The sequence below is a fragment of the Mya arenaria genome, chromosome 11 (genome assembly GCF_026914265.1).
Source record: "Mya arenaria isolate MELC-2E11 chromosome 11, ASM2691426v1".
Classification (NCBI taxonomy): Eukaryota; Metazoa; Mollusca; class Bivalvia; order Myida; family Myidae; genus Mya; species Mya arenaria.
In genome coordinates this window covers 8506651-8532427 of record NC_069132.1, presented here as the reverse complement: position 1 = coordinate 8532427, position 25777 = coordinate 8506651, and the positions used below count along the sequence as shown (strand labels likewise).

The 25777-nt window shown below is 36.5% G+C and overlaps 1 protein-coding gene across 6 annotated transcripts; it reads right to left on the bottom strand.

The window, feature by feature from the left end:
* Nucleotides 1–1659: 1659 nt before the first annotated feature.
* On the bottom strand, nucleotides 1660–20118 carry LOC128208754 (heterogeneous nuclear ribonucleoprotein U-like protein 1). Of its 6 annotated transcripts, none has more exons than XM_052912307.1 (20): nucleotides 19871–20118; nucleotides 18465–18565; nucleotides 16649–17260; nucleotides 16374–16449; nucleotides 15415–15532; nucleotides 15103–15167; nucleotides 14612–14751; nucleotides 13083–13182; nucleotides 11130–11242; nucleotides 10521–10676; nucleotides 10158–10265; nucleotides 9649–9771; nucleotides 8438–8566; nucleotides 5914–6082; nucleotides 5398–5592; nucleotides 4893–5174; nucleotides 4535–4671; nucleotides 3987–4235; nucleotides 2857–2915; nucleotides 2180–2422 (listed from the first exon to the last, which is right to left on the bottom strand). In XM_052912307.1, the coding sequence occupies exons 1-20, from the start codon at nucleotides 20001–20003 to the stop codon at nucleotides 2317–2319; spliced, it is 3171 nt and encodes a 1056-aa protein (XP_052768267.1). In that variant the 5' UTR covers nucleotides 20004–20118; the 3' UTR covers nucleotides 2180–2316. The 6 variants fall into 6 exon arrangements, with proteins under 6 accessions (XP_052768264.1, XP_052768265.1, XP_052768267.1 ...); XM_052912309.1 differs by having other exon boundaries at nucleotides 2180–2419; XM_052912308.1 differs by having other exon boundaries at nucleotides 2857–2912.
* Between the last annotated feature and the right edge of the window lie 5659 nt (nucleotides 20119–25777).

The following is a 25777-nucleotide window of genomic DNA, read 5'->3' as shown; positions in this document are numbered from 1 at the left end:
AGACTTTGACAATAGCTCGAAATGGCCATAAAATTATATCATGTTCTGCATGACATTGTGCTAATTAAATGCAATTTAAGGCTCTTAAAACGCTTAAAATCCATGACCTTCGCCCCCTCTGAACCCCCACAAGGGCGTTGCCCTGGACCCGTAAGGGGGACTTTGGCGGCCCCCTTAATCCCCCGCGAAAAACCGCGGAACCCTGCTTATCACATCCCTGTATAATCACTCTAGTTATTTTAATTTGGGAAATATGCCAGACACCAGACACAAGATTTTGTTGCGAATGGATCAATTTTTATGGGTTTACAAGGTCTTTCCATATTGGAATAGTAGCTCATAAGCGGATGTTTTTCGAGATCTTTCTGTCTTAGAATTGTTACTCAAAAGCTGATGGTTTTAGTTCTTTCCATCTTGGAATAGTAGCTAAAAAGCTGATGGTTGTAGGTCTTTCCATCTTGGAATAGTAGCAAACAAGAGCTGTCACAGACACAGCGTGCTCGACTATTCCGCCGCTTTTCAGTTTAAGGATTGAAAAGTTTTGGCGAAACATGCATGGATCACTGTTAGATCAGATTTCAATGCAATACATGATGTGCTGAGATATTAACATAAATGTGGTTACATGCAAAATTTTAACCAGAATTTTTAAGTGTAATAATAAAGGGCCATTATTTGCAAAATACAGTTATCTAACCTGGTTATTCAATTAGGTTGGGTGGTTGAATACCATTGTATAAAGTCTCAATGCAATACATCAAGTAGTTGCTGAGATATTATCCTATATGTGCTAACATGCAAGACCATAACCAGAATTTCTAAGTCACATAATAAAGGGGCAAAAATTATATAATATGAACGATAGAGTTATCTTACTTGATTAAATAAGAAGGTTAAATGGTTGGGAGCCTGTGTGTAAAGTTTCAATGCAATACATGATGTATTTGCTGAGGTATTGACTTAAGTGGTTACATGCAAAACCTTAACCAGAATTTCTAAGTCGAATAATAAAGGGCAATTATTTGCATTAAATGCAAACTAGAGTTATCTAACTTGGTTAATTAAGTAGGTTGGATGGTTGAGTACCATTGTAAAAAGTCCCAATGCAATACCTCAAGTAGTTGCCGAGATATTTACCTATATGTGCTTGCACGCAAAACCTTAACCAAGGGGTGACGCCGACGCTTGGGTGAGTAGTATAGCTCTCCTTATTCTTCCAATAGTCGAGCTAAAAACTGATGGTTGTAGGTCTTTCCATCTTGGAATAGTAGCAAAAAGCTGATGGTTTTAGGTGTTTCCATCTTGGAATAGTAGCAAAAAACTGATGGTTGTAGGGTCTTTCCATCTTGGAATAGTAGCAAAAAACTGATGGTTGTAGGTCCTTCCATCTTGGAAAAGTAGCTAAAAAGCTGATGGTTGTAGGTCTTTCCATCTTGGAACAGTAGCTAAAAAGCTGATGGTTTTAGTTCTTTCCATCTTGGAATAGTAGCTAAAAAGCTGAATTTTTAAAAGCTTTTCAAATGGAAAACTAGTGTTATAAAAATCCATAGCCCTAGATATTGGTGCAGACAACTGACAACCATGACAAAAACATCTGTAAGTCTTAGGGGAGACATGAAAATATATCACAGTTTCATGTAGTAGATCACAACTAACCGATCTTTTTTACAGACATTTTTAATTCCATTCATATATATTACAAAAGATGTACAATGTTTTAGAAATTTCTGACAAAAAAATCTTATCGACAAATTTATAAAAATTATAGAATATTGAATGAACACTTCCATTTTAGACATATTTATAATGAATGAATGAAGGAAAAAACAATACAGCATAATCAACGAAATTCACATATTAATGATGCTATGTACAGATCATGAATGATAACAATTTTTTCTGCTTTCAATATTCATGCACTTTTTGAAAAACAAATTGTATGTAAACATAATTGTAAAACACTTATTTCCGCCCAATTTTTCTTCGACCTTTGCACTTGTGACCAGTTTTTTGATTGTAAGAACAAACTTTTTAAAAATTCACTTCTGTCTTACATTTTTCCCTCAAGTGTGATAGGTTTGCCTATGGCCAAGCCCAAGAATGGCAGGATTCTTGATGTGGACTTGCCAATGCCCTGTACAGCGAGTAATAAAAATGGACCCTGTTGTCCCTATTTGCCAGTTCCCGTCTGTCCTCCGGTTCCTGCCTGTCCTCCCTGTTGTGGGTATTGCCCAGCTGCCGACTGTCCATACCAATTAGCATACTGCTGGTTCCAGTTAGCCCATTGGTTCTGGTTGTATGCCCCCCATGCTGCGGTCATCGCCTGCTGTGACTGTGGGGTTGTGCCTGTTGCTGCTGCTGCTGTGGCTGTGGCTCCCTGCTGGGCAGCTGGCTGTGCTTGCTGACCATAGCCGGACCACTGCTGGAGAGATACAAGATATACATTATTATCAATTTATTTGTCACTATGATAATGGAATATGCAAAAAAGGTCGTAAAGGATGTTTTTCTCACAGAACAAACTACATATAAACAGTCCAAGGACTGGGCCAATCAGAATCTCCATTAAAGCACGTCTCTGTTGTGAAAAGTGTATTTGTTTATATTTACAAATAAAGATATATACTACTTTTTTCATAATGCCTCTTGATCATGACATTATCTTATAAACATTCTGCCTGATAACGAAGTGTTGCCAAAAACTAATTTGGTCAAAAGTATTTTTAACTGACCTATCAAACATAAACAAAATTTTGAATGTCAACAACTTTCTCTGCTATTAAAGTTGATGACTTCAGCCTCAAATATAAATTGTGTTTTTATGTTACATAAACCCCCCGAAAAATATCTGTCTACCCTATTGCTGTGGATGAGGTCCCCGACAGCTGAGCGAGACGACCCAGGATCGAATCCTGCTGTCAGTGCAATATTTTATTTTTATTTTTCATTCTATTTCATTTAACTGTGAAATCATAGATATTCGTGGGACATCAATTTTTGTTGATTTCGTGGGTTGGCTTACACACGATTTCAAGATTCCAACAAAAATTTGACCTTTAATACTAAAAACATACTGGATATGTAAAAGGATATATATGTTTTCACATGAATATACATGGTTGCTTGTAAGTCATTGTTTATTTACTTTGAAAATGGTTTATATTACTTATTATTTAACCTCAATGATAATAAAGTAAATAATTAGTAACTGCATTCATTTTTTTGAATGGCATTGCCGGAACAATAAAACAAGCCAATTATCAATCTCCTGTGCGACACATCTACAACGTGCTGATTATTAACCTCGTGTGCGTCGCCACTTAGATTTTGCTTCTTTGATCAAATAGTTAATCAATTATTTAATTAAACACTTACTATTTTTCACAGTTTGCAAAAACCCATTCCATGGCTTCCCTATTTTATATCCTTGATGTTGGTGCATCTTTATTTATGACTCCTGAATTACTGATTCAGCAATAATTGACATGAGTATCTGCGCTAATTGACATATTGTCCCATTGTAGTGTGATAAACTGCATGACGTAAATGTTACATAGCACAGTTTCGGCGCTTGATGAATTTGCAGACTATTTAGGATGGCTAATTTGATTATTTCTTTTTTTTTCTCAAAAAATGAAAATCAACGAATTTAAGAACCCACGAAATTGTTCTCTATAAAAAAACCCACGAAATTTCAAGCCCACGAATATAAAGGATTTCACCGTATTTATAACATGATTAAACCTATCACCTTATATCTAATATATAATACCCGAACAACAGCTTATGGGCCTTTCAGATAGTTTATACATAAACACAAGTTTTATTCACAGATAAAATTATCTTTGTTACCAGAAGGGTTAAGTTACCAAGATGGTTAAACAAGAAACTTAATTAGATCCATAACAGTTTATTTAAGTATAACAGTTAATGTGAGTTAAGTATAACAGTAAATGTGGGTATGTGAAATACTGTGACGTTCTTACCTGTCCAGTGTAGGTTCCCCAGTTCTGTGCTGCAGGCTGCTGCTGCCCCCAGGCCTGCTGACCCTGTTGGCCCCACTGTTGCTGGTTCCCCTGCTGACCCCAGCCCTGGTTGCCATAGTTACTGGAGGTCTGGTAGCTCTGCATATTGCCCTGGTTGCTACTGCCTTGCTTGTAGCCCCCGCCACTACCACCACTTCCCCACTTGTCACCACCACTGCCACCCCAGCTCTTACCACTTCCACCTCCATCCTGATACAAAACCACAGATTAGTACCTAATTCTTGGAAAGACAGGGTTGACAGCAGTGTTTCACAAATTGGATTTATAAACACACTTTGTATAACGGGTCTGATGAAAAAGAACAGATAAGAGAAAATATCCTAAAAAACAGGTCAACATGAACTTATTAGACTTATCCAATTGAAGGAATTTTACTAATAAGTAGACCTTATTCATCTTTTACATGCTGTTTTGGAGCCAACATGTTTACATTTAAACATCAATGGCAATGAAGTATAGACTTTTTTTAAAAACAAAATTGTAGGTACCTTTCTATTATTTCCATAACTGCCTCTGCTACTAGCACGGTCATAGCGGCCCCCACCAGCACCACCACCAGCACCACTGCTGCTGCCACCCCATTTGTCATTCCTGCTTCTATCATTGCCTCGATCATTCCGGCCACCTGCCAAGTGGAGAAACATAATATAAGAAACATGTCCTCCTTACTCCTATTAAAATGGTGATGGTAGCATCAGTAATTTTTGTTGTCATATTATATTGAGCCAGATATAAAAGTAAATAATAATTAAAATCTGATTGCTGGGAAGAAAGCCCCTTTACCTACAAAGAGTTCAATATACAGTTAATGCCAAAATCTGTGATATAAACAAAGGTCCCACTTACCTCCACCTCCTCCGCCGCCCCATCTTCCACCACCACCTCCACCTCCGCCACCACCTCCCCACCGATCATTACCACCACCACCACCACCTCCATAACGTCCTCCTCCACCTCCCTGGCGTCCACCACCACCGCCACCAAAACGGCCACCATCACGTCCTCCACCACCACCACCACCCCATTTGCCTCCTCCTCCTCCACCACTGCCGCCCCACCTGCCACCACCGCCACCGCGCCTGTCATCGCCTCGGTCACTCCACCTACTTCCTCCTCCTCTAGTGTCTCCTAAAGAATGAAACACTTGATTTTACCAACAATTATATCAAGTTTACAGAAATCACATCAAGAACATTGATGAAAGGGTTTCTTTAGAAACAAATACAACATTTCGCCAAATTGACTCAAATACAGTCATTATTAAGACCAATAGCCTCATGAACTTATAGGGGTTAGATATTTAAAAAAGAAAGTCAATGTGTCTGGATTGTTACAGGACAATGTGACTTACTTCCTCTACTCCCGCTCCTCCTCTCGTACCCATCATTGGATCTCCTTTCTGGGACTGACTGGGGAGGGGGTGGGGGTAAGTTCTTCTGTCCCTCCTCCCGATATTTCTCCACAAGATCCTCAGCATCGGAGCGCTGTAATTCTGTGAAGTCTACCTCGTCAAACAGCATGCCAACATCAGGCACTGTGAAGTTTGCTGCAATGGCCCCACAGAACAACATGCTTTAGAGTTGCTTATAAAACAATTGACACAAACCAACCATATTTTCTTTAGATATAGCACTGGAAATTATATGTTCCGAAATCTATCAGGTTGTTAATCCCTTTAAACACAAAATGAACTACTTTTTGTTTAATAATATGTTTGATATGTAAAGTAATTTTCAAAAAGTAGAAAATATGGTTGGTGACAAAGTTTTTAGCAAAGACAAATGTAAAGCCAATATTGTGATATGCAAGTGGCTAGAAGTAATGTAAGGTGCTATAGAGGGGTACAATAGCTTGCAGCCAGCCCTACCTTTCATCTCATAAATGGCACTCTCAGGGACTTCTTTCCCCTCCACTTTTTGTTGACTCTCTAATCTTGTTTTGTAATCTTCATCAGTAGGGACCACGACTACTGCTCTCCGAGAGAAGCCTTCAAATGGCTGCATTTTACGCCGTCTAGCAGAGGCATACACATTGGTCTACCATGGCAGAGAACAGAGGGTGGTTTAATAGTTTGCCAACAGACACAGTCTGCCATGAGTCAGGGGGGCCCCATTAGTGTGGGGCCTCCAGCTAACTGACAACACACGCACACAAGGTGCTACATTTGTACAAGGCATTTGTGACAATCTGCAATAGTCCAACAGAATGTAGGTATTAGACGTTGTCTACATGGCAACAGTGGCCATTCACTAATATACTTACGATTTCTGCAGCACTGAAAAGGACTGAGAGCATATAAATGTCTGCGTGTGGCAGGTTATGCATGTGAGGTAGTATACATCTCCTCATATATGTAAACGGACATGTCCAATGCAAACATAGTTTACACAGTAATAAAAGTTGAGTATCATATTGGAATGTCAGTATGTACATACAGTGTAACAAGACACAGTCAATTATGAGCAAGTATAGCTCGTTACTTCCATGCCAATGGCTTCGGTCCTTTTGGAAACACTTACCTTATTGGACTTGTGAAATCTTTGGTCAATCTTGTGGTCAAATAGAAAACAAGTGCCTTAATTGTCATATAAATAATACACAGCAGTATAACTATCAAACATCCAAAATCTACCATTTTCTTTATTAATGTTCTCAGGAAATGTCACTGATATCTTATATAATTATGGATACTTTTCAATGTTTTCACCTACTCATAACCAAGCTTACAAGTGAATAACACTCATAAATACAAATAAAAGCTTATCAATGTGTACAACGAAAAAACAAACAAGATTTCCGCAAATTGGATACGTCGACTGTTTTTCGCTTTTTTTCTCTCGTAAAGGTCACCTTGTACTTTTACCTACTGACTCTAATATATAAACAAATACAAGCTTGAAGACAACACAAATTAAATTTTAAAATTATTTATCAGAAATGAGTGGGAAGCTGCCGCACAACAAAGTAATCCCTACATGTCTGCCATGCTTAGCAGGCAACACAAAAACCATACAACTATGTGCCAGCAAAATGCATGTTCAAACACTGACCTACATGTATGCCTTTGAACAAGACTGCAGACTTGTGTGGTCACATTTACGGTCTACTTATAACTGCAGTTTAATAAGCAGGATGAAAAACCATCCAACCCAGTCTACTATACAATGCCATAGCTTACAAAAAATCTGATACATTTATACAGAGAACAAAGCCATGAGCCCCCTATCCACCAGGTCATGTGACATAAGCCCATAACAGGGTATCTTTCCATCAATGGCTGAAGCATCACAAATGCCATCTAGGGTACACTTGCACAACATTGACAAGTTCCTCACCATTGTTTGCTCTACCTTGCCTGTCAACCAAAAATGATACCTTCGAAATTATCTAAGCACTGATCTTCTCTGTGATTTTCTTTTATGACTATTGAAATCTATACAAAAACGTCAAGGTGATTATATCAAGTAGAACTAAAAAAGCTATTTAAATTTTCCCCAATATTATACTTTTAATATAACTACTGAAGGATTTTCCCCTACAAAGCTAACAAGAATCCTTCTAATTTTTAACAAATCCTTCATGAAGAAAGACATTTTTAACCCTGAGTAAGTTGTCTTTTTATTATACAACTATATTGTGCAAATGCTGTAATTCAAGCACTAGTAAAAAGAAGGCGATCACGGCAGATTTTGTACTTCCATAAAACCACCATCATACAACTATGTATAGTTAACAGCAAGCCGCATCTTTGTTTTATATTTTTATATTTATAATGGATAATATGTATTCCACTGACAATTTAAAATCCTATCAACCATCTTTCGAAGATAAAGAAATGCATGATGATCTTGCCAAGAAACTGTAGCAGTAAATACATTGACTACTCACTTACTATTTGCTGAAAGAGAAACATGATTATACATGGGTACAAACATAAATATATTGGCAACTTGTTTCTATTGACCAGAAGAATTGACAAAACATCTCGTTCCAACCTCAGTCATCAGCACATGGATCTTAAATTCTCCTGATCTGTCACCCACCGAGATAGAGAAATAGCTCTCACCTGAGAATTAGAGTCTTATTTTGGATCCTGCTGAACACTGAACATATAGAAAACCCACCTGCACTTACCGTACTGCTTGTTTTAAATGACTCTGAAAACTTGGATAAAAAAAACAAAAGAAGGTACATACCAGGAGGCAGTTTAGTCCCTTTTTTCAACACTTACTCTGAACAGAATGATGGTATCTATCCAAACTGAAGAGTACACTGCCATTCCTTTATCCACTTTCCTCCATAAATTCCAAGCCAACATGGCGGATTTCAAAGTTCATTTAGAATATTATTCTATTTTAAACCATCATGAAGCAGAAAGTTCATGTTTATACCTGATCGAGGATGTAGTTTCTTTTGCGTTTGCTGGCGATCTCCAGCATCCTGTTGAGACACTTCGTTGCCTTGTCAATCAGTACATCCCACCTGCCTGCATAGTTGCGCTTCCTAGGTAAACCCATCACCTGAAATCACAACGTGTTTCGTTACCATAACTATAATCTTACAGTCTTCACGAAATCTTCCAAGCCCTCATTCAGACAGTTGGTCTGACTGAAACAGATTCTGCCAAACAGATGCAAATTAACATTCAGCAATGATTATTTTCAACTTCAACAATGATTTAACATTTATCAGTCATGAATATATAGACATATATGTATTAGAATTGAATATGATAGTTTGCGAACAGGCTAAAAGTAAAAACACCCCAAACATAGCTTTTAAGCTGTGTTCAGGCAAGACCTTGCCAAGGTAAAATTTCAAATGAACCATCAAAAAATGCAATAATGGTCCAAACATGTGCTGGCTTTTCCCTAAGATGTTTCGACTATAAACTCTTCAAAAGCCTGGTTGTAAGTGATGATGATTCGTTATTGTGTAATTTGTGTATATATACAGCACAGTCCAAACATTATTTTGGTAATTCTTTTAGACACTAGGGTTTTTATTTTTTATTTGGGCTAAAAGTTCACTCAGACAGGTTGGATTGTATTTTAACCATGACCAATTTAGTCAGTCAGGTCTGTGGGAGTTTGGAAAAGACTGTTCTAAGCGAAACTGTTAACATTTATTGTATTACTTTTACTATTATTTGTCCTGTCATCATTGTTTAGAGACAGAAGTACAAAATTCAGACAAAACTTTCAAAATTTACTCAAACATTTCCAAGACATATCTGCATATAGACTTATGATAAATCAAAAATCTTGATTATATAATTCATGTAAAGAAAACAAAATTTACATGACCATTAGTACCAAAAAGGTATCGTTTTGTTTACAAATTTATCAAAGACCCTGGCCACAACACTTAGAAAATTCTTAGACATAACTTGTGTATTATTCTTTTTTGCAAAGATACTTGACATAACAAAATCAAATATGTTTAATTGTAATTATCTTAAAGACAATATCCATTATAGTCCCAGTACTCTTCAAATTGAGTATATATCTGCCAATTTAAAAATGGTGTGCTTAGCTAAGTCATGTTAAAAGGAAATTAAGGTTGCTTGAAAAATTCGAGCCAGATTAATGCTAAAAGTCACCTTCATCTTTTCAATGATGCTGTTTGTGCCGAGGACGATAAACTTGGCCTCGGGATGCTCCTCGTTGTACTTGTCTGCCCATGTTGTCTTCCCGGCCGCTGGCAGACCAACCATCATGATCATCTGCAAGAAATAGTTCACATAAACATGAATGATATAGTACTTGTTTGATTGTACAAAATACTTTTTGGACTATGTTCTACTGAAATTTAGTATACAGATATTGATGCTGTAGCTGACAGTGTATTTGTTAGCTGGAGTGTACATATTCAAAACTGGTAATATGAAACAATATTCAATTATTTATTTCAATTTCTGAAACAATGTACAATGTAGATCGCATGATGTTTTGTTTGTATTTTCTCATCTCCTTTTTCCTTGCAATTTGTGTTACCGTTTGATAATCAATAGCTACTAGTGGAAATAAAGACTTTTGAATTGAATTATATTGAATGAGCATGGCTGTATGGAATGAAGTAGTGACTGATATCTTCGGTGCTTGTATTTACCTCACAGTCCTCTTTTTTCTCTGGTTGCTGTGCGCCCTTCACCCTATCCTCTGGGGCCACACTGTTGATGAACACATAACCCTCCTTTAGAGGGAAGAAGGCCTCCTCCTGGCAGAACAATGGTCACATAAAATGTTACACATATATTTGAAAGAATGTAGCAGCGTAATTCAATGTTTGACAGATAAACTCAATTTTAACTCATTCACAAAACTTAAATGCATAGAAATCTTAAAATGTCCAGTAAAATCTCTGCACACTACATAATTAATGGACTTAATTTTTATCTTGCTTCTACCTTCCATGGGAAGGTTAAGTTTTATTGGCTATAGAACATTTATTAATGTTTCCCATGAGACCTACCTTTTGTCCAAAATCACACTCGAATGTGGTGTTCTTTGTGAGAATGTGGGGAAACATTGCCTTATCTCCCAGCTTGGCCTTCTCAAACTCAAAACATGTGCCAAGGTCTGTGCCATTCTTGTCAAAGGAGATCACACACGGATCACTGTCCAGATCCTAACAAACAAAACACAAGTCTTTATTTCCTAAAACTACACATTTTTGAAAGAGAACCTACCCAAAACTGGGAATTTAGGGCATTTTAATACCAAGAAATGGACAAAATTGGCTATATTTCTGAAATCTACATATTTACATATAAAAATAATAATAAGCCTTTATAAATGTCTTTAAAAAACACACCAAAATATCGCTAATATTTTTCTATCTGTACATGAATCAAGTTTTGTATTTTCAATTTAAGTTGAATGAGTGAACCATAGTAATCCAATACAATTACTTTGTGCCATTAACCTATATTGTGCCCCTTATAAAATACTTGAGAATATACTCCCCAACAAAAGGACACTTTCTTTATGTAACAGCAATACAACAAGGCTCAACATATTTTTTTAATATGATCTTTCCACAGGCAAGGAGCCTGAACGTCTACCAACAACAATGTCTTACAATGTATGCTGTCATGACATCCCCAGCTGTAAATTTCTCCCCGTAGTCAGAGAATTTCAGGTTGGTTGAAGCCTTGGCTGTGCCTCCATAGCCAAATGACAATTCTTCCTCTCCTGGACACAAACAAATCATTTAATCAGTATGTTTTTACAGGGAAGCAAAAAAGAGTTAAATAATTACAAACTACAGTAACTGTCAGATTGGTTTCTTATTCTTTAATGCAAGCTTTGACCAGTCACCACTGATGTCAATTTTATAAGTTATAAAATTTGCACAAGCCTGAGTCAAGCTTGGTCAAGTAAACTAGCCGGTTAGATTCCAATAATCATGAAATTATAGTATTCCGAAATTGTGCCAGCAACTTTTTTAAATTTAATAATAACATCTGAATTTCAATAACTAAATTAATAGCATGACAACATAACTTAAATGTTAAGGGCTATTCTAGGAAAGTGTACTTTGGGTAGGAACTGAATTCTGAAAAAAGGGAACCAACGAGACAAGTATAATTATGTTTTCACCCCCACCACCATAGGGCTCATACCAGCACCACAAAAACAGGGCTAACACACCCCTCCTGCCACAACTGGAATAGGGAGGAAACCTTCGCTGTTCAAACTTTTATAAAAATTTGGGTAATTCCGCAAATGAGGCCCAAACTAACATGCTCTTCGTAATGAAGCCATTGAAGAGCACTGATGACATATTTTAATATCATCAAAATAGGAATGAGCGACAAATTCGAACGAATTATCACTATAATGCATCTCATTGACTGTTCAATAGTTGTGATGCTAATATCTATTTTTAGAAACTGGATTGAGAACCCATGAAAACCTCTCCAGATTTATATAAATGGTCTGCCTTTGAGGCAACCCAAACACCACATTGATACATGTATTTCACCCCCCCCCAACACCAGGGGTTTTCCTAACGATTTGACTTTCACTTGCCCCGGGGGCAAGTCAATTTGAACATCTACTTGCCCCCTGTGAAATTGGGTTGCCCGAAATTTGATAATGTTTATAAAATTATGTATACCATTTTAGTCAATCTGTATTAAAGGCAATGCTATTTATTAATAAACACAAGAAATAAATTAAGATTTTAACTGCTACATTTTATTTTCAAACAAACATCATTCAACAACAGTTACACCATAACCTCACTGTTTAAAACCATGAGGAATTCATTATTATGCCTTTTTTGCTAATATTAGGCTGTCTTCATACTGAATTCTTTTTTCAAATAGTTTTCTTCACACTGTTGATTCTTCTTCATAAAAGTCACAGTCACTGCTGTAATACATCATCATCCATCACTATTTCTTTAGTACTATTATCATCAGTTTGCCTGCCTTGGCATGTATAACATGGTATTGGAGAGTCACCACCAACTAATTTACTTTTCTTCTCTGATTCATTGTTATTAGCATCATTGTTGTTTTCATCATTGTTATTTTCATCTGAGCTATTGGTCAGTTTCGGCCTGTTTATCTCCGTCCGCCATCTTGCCAAGTCCGACGAACGCTATATGTTACAATTCGTTTGATTGGCTTTCTAAACTCCAATAACCAATCAAAATTAGTTTAACTTTCACTCGTTAGGAAATATTTTAACCCAAAGAAAAATAAAAAGAAAACTACCGGAAAGCGTTCACAATGAAAGCTCACTTGCCCGGCGGCTACCTGCTTTGAAAAATCACTTGCCCGCGGCGATTTTAACCCGGCGGGGGCAAGCGGGCGTCCGCTTAAGAAAACCCCTGCAACACACACACTTAACAAGACAAATTGAACTCCCTAAACAACCCCATCTAGACAATTGGGACTCCTTTTTCAACCCCACAACCCACAAAGTTAATTCAACCTTTTTTCCTGGAACAACCCTAAGAATGTTCCAAGACAAGTATACAAGCTTCTTGATTTACTCATTGAAAAAAGAGCAATTGTGTTACCTAGCAGTAGGTTGTTGTCATCTGTCGACCAGCCCACTCTCAGAACATGGGGGTTTGTTTCCTCTTCTCCAAGCTGCTCAACTTCCAGGTTCTCCATCAGCTATCAAAAGGCATACTAATCAGAATAACTTTCCAGCGAGTATCTAGACAAACTTTTGGTTATATTTTCACAGTTACATCATCAAGTTATAACAGTTTATAATTAAAACAAAAACTGTATGTATTTATTTTACCATGTCAGGGTTACCAATCAGTTTATTTATTGTTATCTATTAACATAGTAAAAAAAAAAATCCTCTGATTAATTCAGAAATATAACAATTTCAGAAATATAACAATTACAATTTGTTGTTTTGCATTCACTTTTTGTGTGTTACTGTTACAGTATAAATACTTGTTTGTACTACATTGTTTGTTATTATGGACACACGTCGACATAATTAATCATAATAACATGTGTGTTGTTGAAGATGTACATTGTACAAGTCGAAATAATATGTCTGTCTATTTCCCCCTGGGCTCTAAAAAATTGTCGCCACTTTTTCGCGGGTGTTAAGGGGGCCACAAAAGGCCCCCTTACGGGTCCAGGGCAGCGCCCTTGTGGGGGTTCAGAGGGGGAAAAGCCCCCTGATGCTCATGGGGTTTAAGCAATTTAAGAGCCTTAAATTGCATTTAATTTGCACATTGTCGTGCAGAACATAGTATAATATTGTTGTACATGAAGCACAAGATATTAGCAATTTGTCTATTGACAAGATATATGGACAAGTATATAAATAAAAAAATAATAATGAAAATATTGTCAAAAATGCGACATATACATCAATATGTTGATTTCAGTCTAATGCCTGCATACAATAGTGTCATGGAATTAAAGAATACAATTATGAAATTATGAGATAAATTTAAAATAAATGGAAAATCAAAGAAATACACATGGTCAAACTAAGGCCATACTGTCCTAATAAAATAGTGTATACTCTTTACTCCAGCCAACTTTTTGGAAGCCTTATCAAATGGGATGTAGTTCTATTTATTTGTAAGCTTACCCAATGACTTCTGTTAATCTTTTTGACACTTTTTAACCCCTTAAAATGCTGCATTTATAGCAATTACAAATTGCGACAAAACCGAAAGCAAATCTATTTTTAGCGCGTAAACGTCATTACGAAATTTCCATATCACGTCTTTCAGACAACCTAAAATTTTATGATTTGCATTTTTAAAACTAACCAGCAATAAAATTTCGCATTAATTAGCGAGGTGTTGACTGGGCCATGACTGCTTGCCCTAATTATCGGATTTGTTGTCGCACCAGCAGATGCGCTTGATTTACGACAGTGACAGAATCGATTATCATGCAGGCCGCATGGGCACTGCTTACGTCATTTAAAGATTTTTTTTAAAAACTCTTCTCCATAAATTTGCCAAATTCGAAAAAGTTGTCGCCACTTTTGCGGTTTTGTCGCAACAGGTGACAATGGCGATCGCCAGCGGGAACCCTGCATGTGACCCATCACAATGCTTACCTTGACTTGAAAGGCGATCTTGCCATCAAGGGCTCCATATGAACCCCGTGCCCCTGCCCACATCATGGCAAACCCATCATCTGTAGACGGCTTTCCAGAAAGGCCATCCTTACTGATCTTCAAGTACAGGTCACTGTTGACTGCAAGATGAACATCACAGGTGAATGTACCAAAGAATTTATGCATTTTTTTTTTACTTATGGTATACTGATGTAATTTAGATTAAGATATTTACTGTTAATGAATGGATATTTACTCCTTATTCAATTTATAAACTTGTAAAATATTCTGGAATGGAAAATAAATAAAAAATTTGCACTGAACACAAAATATTGACAACAGGACATTGCTGGTGGATTTTCAATTAATCCTGTGTGTATGTAAACCTCAACAGACAAAATAATGAATACATAGGATAGAAATTCATACAATATTTCTTGCAATATAATTATATGCACTGAAAACCCAAGGAAATATTCTTTAATAGTTACATTTGTCTAAAATGACATTTGTCAACTCTTTCCATTCATCAGTTTCTGGTTCAACAGGAGATTTACTGAAAAATAGAAAACACAATACTTAACTTATAATCTATTAAGACGTCATTCAATAATGACTTAAGATTCTAACAATGTTTACATTTCAATTCACACAACTATCAAAAAAACAAACAAAGAAAGAACATGTTATGACTAGGAAATCTGTACAAGAATGGGAGCCTTACTCAGCATAATAGAAACAATATATCTTAAGTGCATACAAAAAACTAAAATAATGCTTGTAAAAAGAAACGCAACACATACGCTCTGAAGCGTTTCCTCCTTTCATCCCTGGCCTGGTCCCGGCTGTCCCGATCACCAGACTTGTGGCTTTCCCGGCGAGGTGACCTGGATCGTGACCTTCTTCGCTTCTCTCCACGATCTGGCAAACAATATTTCTTTTTTTTTGAAGCTTTTTGGTGTGTAAAATTGTTATAATCATATCTAAACAACATCAATGATATTCAGCCTTTTCCATCATAAGACTACATTGGTACTAAACTATATTTAAATACTCACAACATATCAGGGTTCGACATAAACTCTTTAGAGAGCAGGACCAGTAACTGAAAACCTACTAGACATGATTTAAACTGAACTTAACCAAAGTGTTAAACACAAAATACCATACAAAAAGGTATTATAAATTATAAGTATAAACTGATTCGGTTGAAGACATTATTTCAGTGACTTTTGACCGATTCAAAACACGACTAGGCTAGCTAGCTCCGGACCATCCGGATTGATAATCACTTGTCACTTCTGCCGTTAATTGCTCTTGACTTATTGATTAAACATTCAGATCATGCCTTGTGACTCCTTTCAGATGATAGAACTCTTGCACTGAAGTTCTCCAGGGTCAAAACTCACTTACATACTACAAATTATGATACGTCCATTTCAGGTCATTTACAATTTCTATACGTCAGAACCCAGGAGCTTGGGTCAATTGAAAGACCTGCATCTAATAATTCTATCAACTAGTGAATGTTGTTCGGTAGGACCATAATGTCAAACCCTGCAAATTTTATCCCATTACGAGGCAAACAATGAAAAGCCTCTGTTTTATTACATTAAAAAGCATATCACATTGAAGAACAGTAAATGCCCTTTCTTTAAAATAATACAATTAAGAGTTATGTTTCTTTTTGCAGAGAAACAATTATCTCTATAATTATCTCTATATTTATCATTATTATTGTTTTTATTCTTATTCAATATACCTTTATGTTCCTCTTTCTCTTTTTTAACATCTGCTTTCACATCTTCATCCATTTTATCACCATTCATCTCCTTTTCCTATTTTCAAAGATAAAATAATTACATTATCTATATTTGTACATTGTTTTATGACAAATCAGACACAAACTATTTAAGTGATTTGAGCTTTATTTCTAGCTTTCAGCAAACAATCACAGCTTATTCTAAACCACACTTGCACACTTTAAAATATTAATTTATATCCTAAAATGCAAGAGGCAAACAAAAAATACTTTACCTGTTGTGCTGCCTCCTGCTGTTCCATAGCAGCATTCTCAGACTCTGGCTCCTGCTTCACTTCTGCCTCAACAGCAGTCTCTCCTGCACCACCCTGCTCTGTCTCCATCTCCTCAGGCTGCTCATCACCTTTAGCCTCAGCCTTGTCAGCCTCATCAACTTCTGGATTTTGCTCAGGTTCTGCATGTGCAGCTGTCTCGGTTTCCTCCATTTTAGGCTCTTCCTCTGGTGTCACCTCTTCTGCTACGTGGGTTGGTTCAGGAACTTGTTCTGAAAGAGGTTTCTCTTCAGCTAGCTCATCAACTGCTTTTTTGACTTCAGGCTCTGGTGCCACTTCAGGAGTTTTCTTTGTTGGGGAACTTTTCACTGGTGACTTCTCAAGTGGAGATGCTGGCAACTCTTGCTCTGGCTCAGCAAATGCCTCTTTGACTTCAGGTTCTGGTGCCTTTTCTGGAGTTTTCTTTGCTGGAGAATTTTTTTCTGGTGAATTCTTTAGAGGAGATGTTGGCAGCTCTTCATCTGGCACAGCAACTGCCTCCTCAACATCAGGTTGCGGTGCCTTCGTTTGTGGAGATATTGCTAGTTCTTGCTCTGCTTCAGGTTCTGCTTCGCTCTGCAACCAAGATATTACTTAGTAAAAAATCAAATTACAACCAGAATTAAACTTAACATTGTTTAACAACAATTCTTTCAATGCCTGCTCCCAAATACCATAACCTAATTCTCATAGTACTGCAGAAAAATGTCTGAATAAAAAATCAAATAATGTTGGAACATTGCTAAATGATAAATCTACACATTACCGTGAACCTTATTCATGACAAAGGCCAAAAGGTTGCTATTAAACCAACTGACTTTAAAAACTGTAGGGTTGGCAACTATTTCTAAGGTAGGGTTGGGTAACCAGAACCAATTGTATTGTTTTAGGCCAAAGCAGTATTCATCAGGGTTGTCAATAAGTTTTTGTTGAACTGACTGAAACAGAAAAGTAGGCGGCCAGCTAGGGGGATCCGTGGGAATGACCCCCCCCACACACACACGAAAAAAATTCAGCGCTTCATTTCCTGCATTCTGGGGCATTTTGTGAATAATAAGTAAATTTGCGTGCCATAGATACGCAACCCTTTACTCCATAGATAAGCAATTTTACTTATCTATCCATAGCTTCAAAGATACGGAGATCCACGCTTTAACAATAGCTTCATAGATACGTAATTCTAAGTACTCGTAATGTAGGGTCATTTATTTTCATATCTGTTGCTTGTTTTTTTGCTATAAATTCATTTCCATGAAGTATAAACATCGATAAATACAATGCACTTAAAAAACAACACTATGTTACTATTTTAAGAATTTTGGAAAATCGCGGAAAAAGGTCATTGGTATCAAAGATGCGTAAAACGTTGACTGCGCAGATTTGTCGGCATTCCTGTCTCGTTTTCCTCGTGGAAATTTACATAATGCTGCACGTTATAATTAACTACCAATAATACAACTATATTTTATTGATCACACGCCTGACGTCACAGGTCATGGTTCAGAATTGTGTCAAAACGTTGGCAATGTTGGATAAACAAAAAATCGTCCACTGCGTGATTCAGATTATCGGTAAATTTTAAACCAGTTAAGGCGATGCTCTAAATATTGAAAAGAGATGTTATAGGCGAAAAGGGCCGTTTTAGCAGTAAGGAACATTAATTACCAAAAAAACTCGCGATTTTTTTTTTTCAAATTTGTACCGGCCTAAACTCCATTTGAACCATCCATTTCGGCCGGCGGCCGGTTCTTATTGACAACCCTGATTCATGTTAATTTACCTCAACCTCAGTTGCATCCTGTGAGCTCTCATCAAGACTCTGTGAAGTGTCCCCTTCCTCATTTGTTGTGTTCAGATCTGCGTCATTCTGTGAGTCATCGGCTGCAAAAGAAAACAAATGTGACAGAAATTCCAAGAAAAATCACTGAACAGTTGTGTTTTTAATAAAAAACACATGTCGCCCCCTGTGTTTGTCTGAGTTTCACGACAACTACAGACAATTGATTTGCAAATGTTATTATCATGGAAACTGTAATAGATTGGTACAACTCCGGATGGAGCAACTGTATTTTTTTTATAAAGATATTATCTATGAAAGTTCTCTAAGTGTTTGTTCAAGTACAGATAACTTGTTGTTTCTTGAACAGTGTAGTCTCTAATTTCTAAATGTGCATTTATGGGGAGAGATATTTGTCCTGCATTGGCTTAGTTCTGGCTTCCATAACTTTAATGTTGATATTTATTTTTTTGATGTTTACAACACATTAAAGTTTTGGCGTAACCCCCATAGTAAAGTCAACCAGAATCAATTGAGTGTGATGATGCAATGCGATCACATGACCATGATGACGTCGATGGATTCTATTTATAGCATCGGATTCACATTGTTCATTTAGTTGAATCCAATTGCAGTAAGGCTGTAAATACCTTTTGATAAGTAAAAACAATTTATTTATTCCAAATTTGTTATTAGTTATTTATTAATTATTCGAAAAAGAAAAAATAACAGCAAAATAAACACTAGGTCACATGGGTATTTTCTGAAAATCTTGGTGTCACGTGATTAAATTTGAACACAACTATGACCTAGATAAGGAATGCTTGTAATAGGATTTATTAAAATGCTAAATCAACTATCTTTAAAGCGTTTTTTGGTTTTGAAAATGAGTTTGTGAACTACATTTTACTTCATTAACCTAAGGATACAGCTATTTTGTCTGTACAATGCATACAAGTGAAATAACAGCATGACATAAAAATGTCACGAATTCTGGTAGGGTTAGGATACGGCGTTCTCTTCAGCGAACACATCCAAAAAGGTAATATATAACGTGTTCGCTGAAGTTCTTTAGCTAGCATTGGCTGTAAAGGGTAAAGTAGTAACGCTTCAGATTTGTAGAAGTTGCCCCATGATTCCTCTAGCTCAGATGTTAAGTGTAAGCAGCAACATATGGAGGGATCAGCAATATGGTACTATTTCGTATTCGTACAATTTCGTGTTTATATCGAAAATTGTCCACAGTAATCGTTTAAACTAACCTGTGACGAAAAGCACTGAGTACGAATCAACAAATCGAAAGCATGATGGTGGTTAAAGCATAATAACGAACAATTGTAGGGCAATATAGTAACTCATTTAAGTCCTTATAATAAAAACAATAGTATTCAAACTGCTATGAAAATTACCGCGTAACGCTTTCTTCAACCTCGAGATGAGAACCGCTTTTTTCCCTTTCGTTTCCAAACCTCTGGATTTCAACTCTTCTTGCAGTTCAGCAACCTTGAGCTTGTCCAGCTTAGTAGGATCAAGCTCACTCATATTTCTTCGTAAAAAAACTTAACAAAATGTTCTTATAAAGGTGACAATTCTTTTGTTTACTATTTGCAAAAATGTCTACCCAAGCTTACAAAAATGGCGGAAATGATTTTGCACATGTTGGGTAGAATACGAAATTATTTTATTTGGACGAAATTTTACTTTACGGTTTGGAGAGTTACCTCCCATTCATGCATGATTATTTTATTTTCGTTGTGACACTCTTATTCAAAATCAATACATAATTATGTATAACAAACATAAATTTTGACTGATAAACCTTTAACTACTTACTTAATAATGCATTTATGGAAAATATTAATTACTGATAACAAGATTGTAACTGTGTATTTAATAGCAGAAAACGCAAAAATATTAAATGATTGGTGAATGCTAAAAGATTTACTGTGGTCTTATATAGTCTCATAAGGTAGAAATACCGTGTTTTATGCTGATTTCTTTCAAATTAAACTCTGTATCCTTCATAAGAACCATTGTTTTCGACATTTATTCATCTTTTTTTGAATATTAAAACAATTTTATTAATTGTGATGAATCTTGTTTGGGAGTAAGAGTGCATCTTTAACCGTAATGTACATTAAATTGCAGTTGTTTTTATCAGCTTTTATGTCATCTTTTAAGGCATTTTTTAAATTTTAATAATCGAAGAGATCATTAGTCCGCTCTAATTCTGGGGAAGGGGGATATAGATTTGCCATTTTACGTCCGTCCGTTATTCCGTTGGTTGATGTTATGCAAACTTTGAGATTCAATATTCCAAAAGTATTTGCCCCAGAGTCTTACAAACCTAGAATAATGTTGTTTAGATGATATTTGTGTATCTGGGGTTTCGTTTGCAGCTGCGCATAGTAAAGGAAGAGTTAAGGCCCTTCAGTAACCCCAAACTGGCATTTTCGAACTACATTGTTTGCATATATGAGTGACATAATACATCAAGTTCTTTCAGTAGACCTTAATTTGGGTTGAAAACAAATAAGAATTGGTCAGAACATTTCCTGTGTCACATGAGGCATATATATTGGACACAACCATACAGTACACGTCGGGGAATTATTGGAGCCACTACATATTTTTTTGGCATTGAAAATGCTTCAAACTGGGAGTGTCTATAATTATTATAGGTTCCAGCTCCAGCTCGTCTTCTTTTAGTGTGCCAATGAGTTGAACATTGACGAAAATGGTGAGCATGGTCTATTAATTTCAGAAGCTGATATTTTTTTGAAGTCGGAGGATGGAGTTCAATATACTCGTAGGATGGACTATGTGTTGTTGTGAATTTTGACGTATTTAGTTATTTTTAGTGTATAATTTTGTTATTTTATAGAAAATAAAAGGCCTCATTTGGGAATCGAACTTATATCTCAAATGAGTTTCAATGCAAAACAAATGTCAGAGTAAAAATGGATACTGGTTACAGTTCAATATGGAAAAATATGAACAGAGCAGAACAGAAAAGAAGTTTATTTTGATTTAGACTTCATAGTCTCTCATCATACAAGCAATCACAGAAGTGTACATACACCCAAAAACAAACAAATACACATACAAAAAATACATTCAAAACATAAAACAAAACATATAATAATACAAAGAAAACAATGTGGAGGGAAGTAATAAATAGTTCAAAAAACCTTTATTCTTATGTTACTATATTTTTATAGCAGTTATATGTATAAATCAACAGAAACCGTATTTTACTTTAGGTATTGTTTAAATTATTTGTAATTTTAATCGCACAATTTATATAACAAGAAAGTTTGTTTAATACATTCTTAGTTTTACTTTGTAACAACCCTATAAGCTTAAACATACTTGGATTCTGCCAGTAATAATTAACGACTAATGTATCTTTTTCTTATGTTTTTATATATATCATACTTGAACATGGAGTGAAACTCATCTTCAATGTCCCTGCTATCACAAAATACACATATTCGATCATGTCTCGCTTCTCGATTTCTCCCGTAACGACCAGTCTCAATTCTGAGTTTATGTGATGATAGTCGTAGTTGACTTAACACATGTCGATTACGCTTTGAGTTCATAACGTCAAGATACTGTTCATATCCAATTTTTGGTTTTACATATTTATATAGAGTAAGTACGTTAATATTTTGAAGGGAGGTGTGCCATTCTTGGCGTAAGTGATCAACAAGGCGCTGCTTAAACAATTTAGCAAAACAGTCAGGATTGATAGTGGATGGATTTTCCCATACATTCCCGAAACCGTGTCTGTAGAGTAGGTCCTTTATCTTTGACGACCAGTTATCTAAATGTCTAATATTATTGTCAACAACTAATTCGTCATAAAGTGCCTTAATTACACAGTTGTTAGTATTGATGACTTTAAACCAATATTTCACCATTCGAGTCCGTCTTATAATATGTAATGGGTAGCGTCCTAATTCACCATAAACACCTACATTACTTGTTGAAAGCTTTACACATAGCATACGCTTGCAAAACTTCAGATGTACTCTTTCCAATTCTTTAGCATTGGAATATCACCATATTTCACACCCATAACTTAATATCGAGCCAACAAACGCGTCGAAAAGGTCATACTGTGTCTTTGGGCTGAATTCAAAGCCCCTTAAATTTCCACTTAAAGTACACATAGCTTTTAAAGCTTTTCCCGCTAGCATTTGCTGGTTATTGTTGAATTGGCCGTTACTACTAAATATCGTTCCTAGGTACGTGAATTGGTCAACTATTTCTACTACTTTATCGTTATAGGTCCAACTTTCGCTACGTTTCAGCCTTCCTTGTTTTCTGAAAACCGTGATTTTACTTTAATTGACATTGACTTGCAAACCCCGACATTGACTTGCAAACCCCGACATTGACTTGCAAACCCCGACATTGACTTGCAAACCCCGACATTGACTTGCAAACCCCGACATTGACTTGCAAACCCCGACATTGACTTGCAAACCCCGACATTGACTTGCAAACCCCAACGCCTGCAATAATCTGATAGACTGTTCAAACTTCGTTGTAGATCTTTCGGCCGTTTCCGCTAATATTACCATGTCATCGGCATAAAGGAATAATATCAAAGTTATCTGTTCCAAAGTGATTCCACTGTCGGGATAAGATTGTAAAAATAATTCTAGATCTTCGATAAACATGGCCAATAACAAAGGTGAGCATATTTCTCCCTGATTCAAGCCGGTAGCTTTATCAAAGAAATCGGACTAACTATTGCAGTGCCGTACCTGTACTCGTACATTTTCATACATGTTCTTAATAATTCCAAATATTTTGCCCCGTAAACCAAGTTGTTTATAAATCTTATATCACAGACCATTTCTATACACTGAAAATGATTTGAGCAGGTCTCTTATTCAATTGATGCTATCATAAATTCGAATTTGATTGAATGGTAGAGGTCTATAATTATTCGAGACTTGTTTTATTAGAACTTTTGAAATATTTGAATTATTGTGACGAATAAAACTAATTGAATTTTGGGTAAACAAGAGTGAGTTTTGTACCGACAGTCAAACACGATGATAGCACAATAAAATTATTAATGTGTCACTAGTTTCTTTTCCGGTAGCCAAAGTTTATTTACAAGAAAGTTTACGTTTACGAAATACAGAAGGTTTCACACCACAAGTTAAATTCAGTACTGGTTATACTCAACATGATTGATATCTTTCATTAATATATTGGGTTGATCTACAAGTCCCGAACCGATCGACCTAAAAACGTTTTCGATTTTTTATGGCGAAAAGGAACTAGACAGAGTTGGGGATATTTTTAGAGTTTACCATGAAACTTAGTTCTGGTTACTTCATGAATTGACCCGTGCGTGCGCCATCACAACTTAAAATGAGTTTAAATACCATAACTTACGTGACATAAGTAAAAGGTGACTGTGGTAATTTTCACATCTAGGTAACAGCTGTTACTGAAATCGAATGAGATACAAGCAGATCCGACTCTTTCCGAATGGCCCCTTTGGTTATTTGACGGGGCAGGTGTAACGCACATGTACACGGAAGACTGCTGCCAATTTCCCCCGTTTTGTCCCCTTATTCCGTTAAGGGGGTACCATTTTCAACTTCTATCGGTATGACCGCACACAAGGGGTTGGGCGTCCACGATTTTAACTGGGTGAGCTTCTGTATATCGAAATGTGTTTTATTTTTGTCAGTTCTTCCTTAACTTAGAGATGTCAGTGTTTGGTTTGGTTTCACATGACTGTCACTTCATCGTGACGGGGGGGGGGGGGGTGCAATCATTGTGCCCCAACTCCGCTGGATAAGATCATGGCGGGAAATCATTGCGCCCCAACTCCACTGGATTAGATCATGGCGGGCAATCGTTGCGCCCCAACTCTGCTGGATAAGATCATAGCGGGCAATCATTGCGCCCCAACTCCGCTGGATAAGATCACGACGAGCAATCGTCGCCACCCCCAACCCCTCCCCCCAACGCCGCTGGATAAGATCATGGCGGGCTATCATTGTGCCCCAACTCCGCTGGATAATATCATGGCGGGTATTCACTGAAGCCAAAACATCATCGGAGTTTGTTCTGGGTTGAAATACTTCAACGCGTCTTCCGATGTAGGGCCATTTTGGGTGTGCATATTAGGAACCTTATTTGTCTTATTTTAGTATACAATAGAACATTCTGGTGCCGTTTTCTGAGCATATTTTTACTACCATATTGAGAGCACATTAAGGGGTTATCGGAGCTGTATGCCCGTTGAAATGTCAATACTTCGATACAGTATGTAACTTCTACGTTTAAATAGTGTGTTTTAACATCTTATATACTGTAACGCGCAGACTGAGTCGACATTGTATAATTAACACGTTTTACGTTTACATTTTGTTCGGTCATATACATGTATAGGATTGCATAGCGTGTTGCAGTATATAATTGACCGCACATTCTCCTTCGGGGTTATAATTAGGACACGCCTTCTGTCTTATTTAGATTAAGCGTTCGAGTTAACATGTAAACTGCGTGTTCATGTTTTTGAATAATCCTTCAAGTTATTGATGGTGACCATAATGTTAACAGTGTCCAGTGTGACACATGATATAACTTTAGCTTGCGGATTTAATTTTACTACTAGATCTACAATATATTTTTTATCTTTTATATATACGAAGCACGCAAAATACAAATATAAACTAAGATTTCGAGACAAATTTAGTGACAGCCGTGCAGGTTCAAACCAAGCAAGTCTTTACACTCTTCGACTGCGGAGGCGGGTGACACACGCCGCTGAATAACGCGCGTGATTCATACTGCACCGCACGGTAACTCGTGCCAAAACGCCTGGTCATGAAAATGAACGATCTACTTAGTAATATATTCTTACTAAAATGTGTATTATCTGCAACGTGAATAAACACATAGCTAGTTAATATAAAGGTTAAATCTCAATCGAGGTAGAAAAATAGTAGAACATTCGCAGCATCCATGGCCAATTGTAACAAATACCAAACGCACCAATTTCAATTTTACTCGAAATCATGCTGCAAGTAACCTTCTAACAATAAAATAAGTTGATCTTGTCTCTTTAACCTCATTATTACAATTGTCATAAAATTAATTAACCAAAATGTTCTTCTTTATAGAGTAATCCGTTCACTTCTTGGTTATTAACATAATCATTTTATTCGGTGAAGTCCGCGCCATTCTACATAAATAACACCTATACTACAGTCTTGTCCACAGTAAATAACCACCGTCTTCTGTCCAATAATTACAAAAGATAAAACAAGTGTCTG

Excerpts from the sequence above, each read along its gene's own strand:
- LOC128208754 (XM_052912304.1), bottom strand. The coding sequence starts at position 20,003 with ATGAGTGAGCTTGATCCTACTAAGCTGGACAAGCTCAAGGTTGCTGAA. Across the intron at positions 18,566-19,870 it reads GTTGAAGAAAGCGTTACGCG|CCGATGACTCACAGAATGAC; the intron begins GTAATTTTCATA and ends TTTCTTTTGCAG. Across the intron at positions 5,175-5,397 it reads GAGGAGCGGGAGTAGAGGAA|GAGACACTAGAGGAGGAGGA; the intron begins GTAAGTCACATT and ends TTCATTCTTTAG.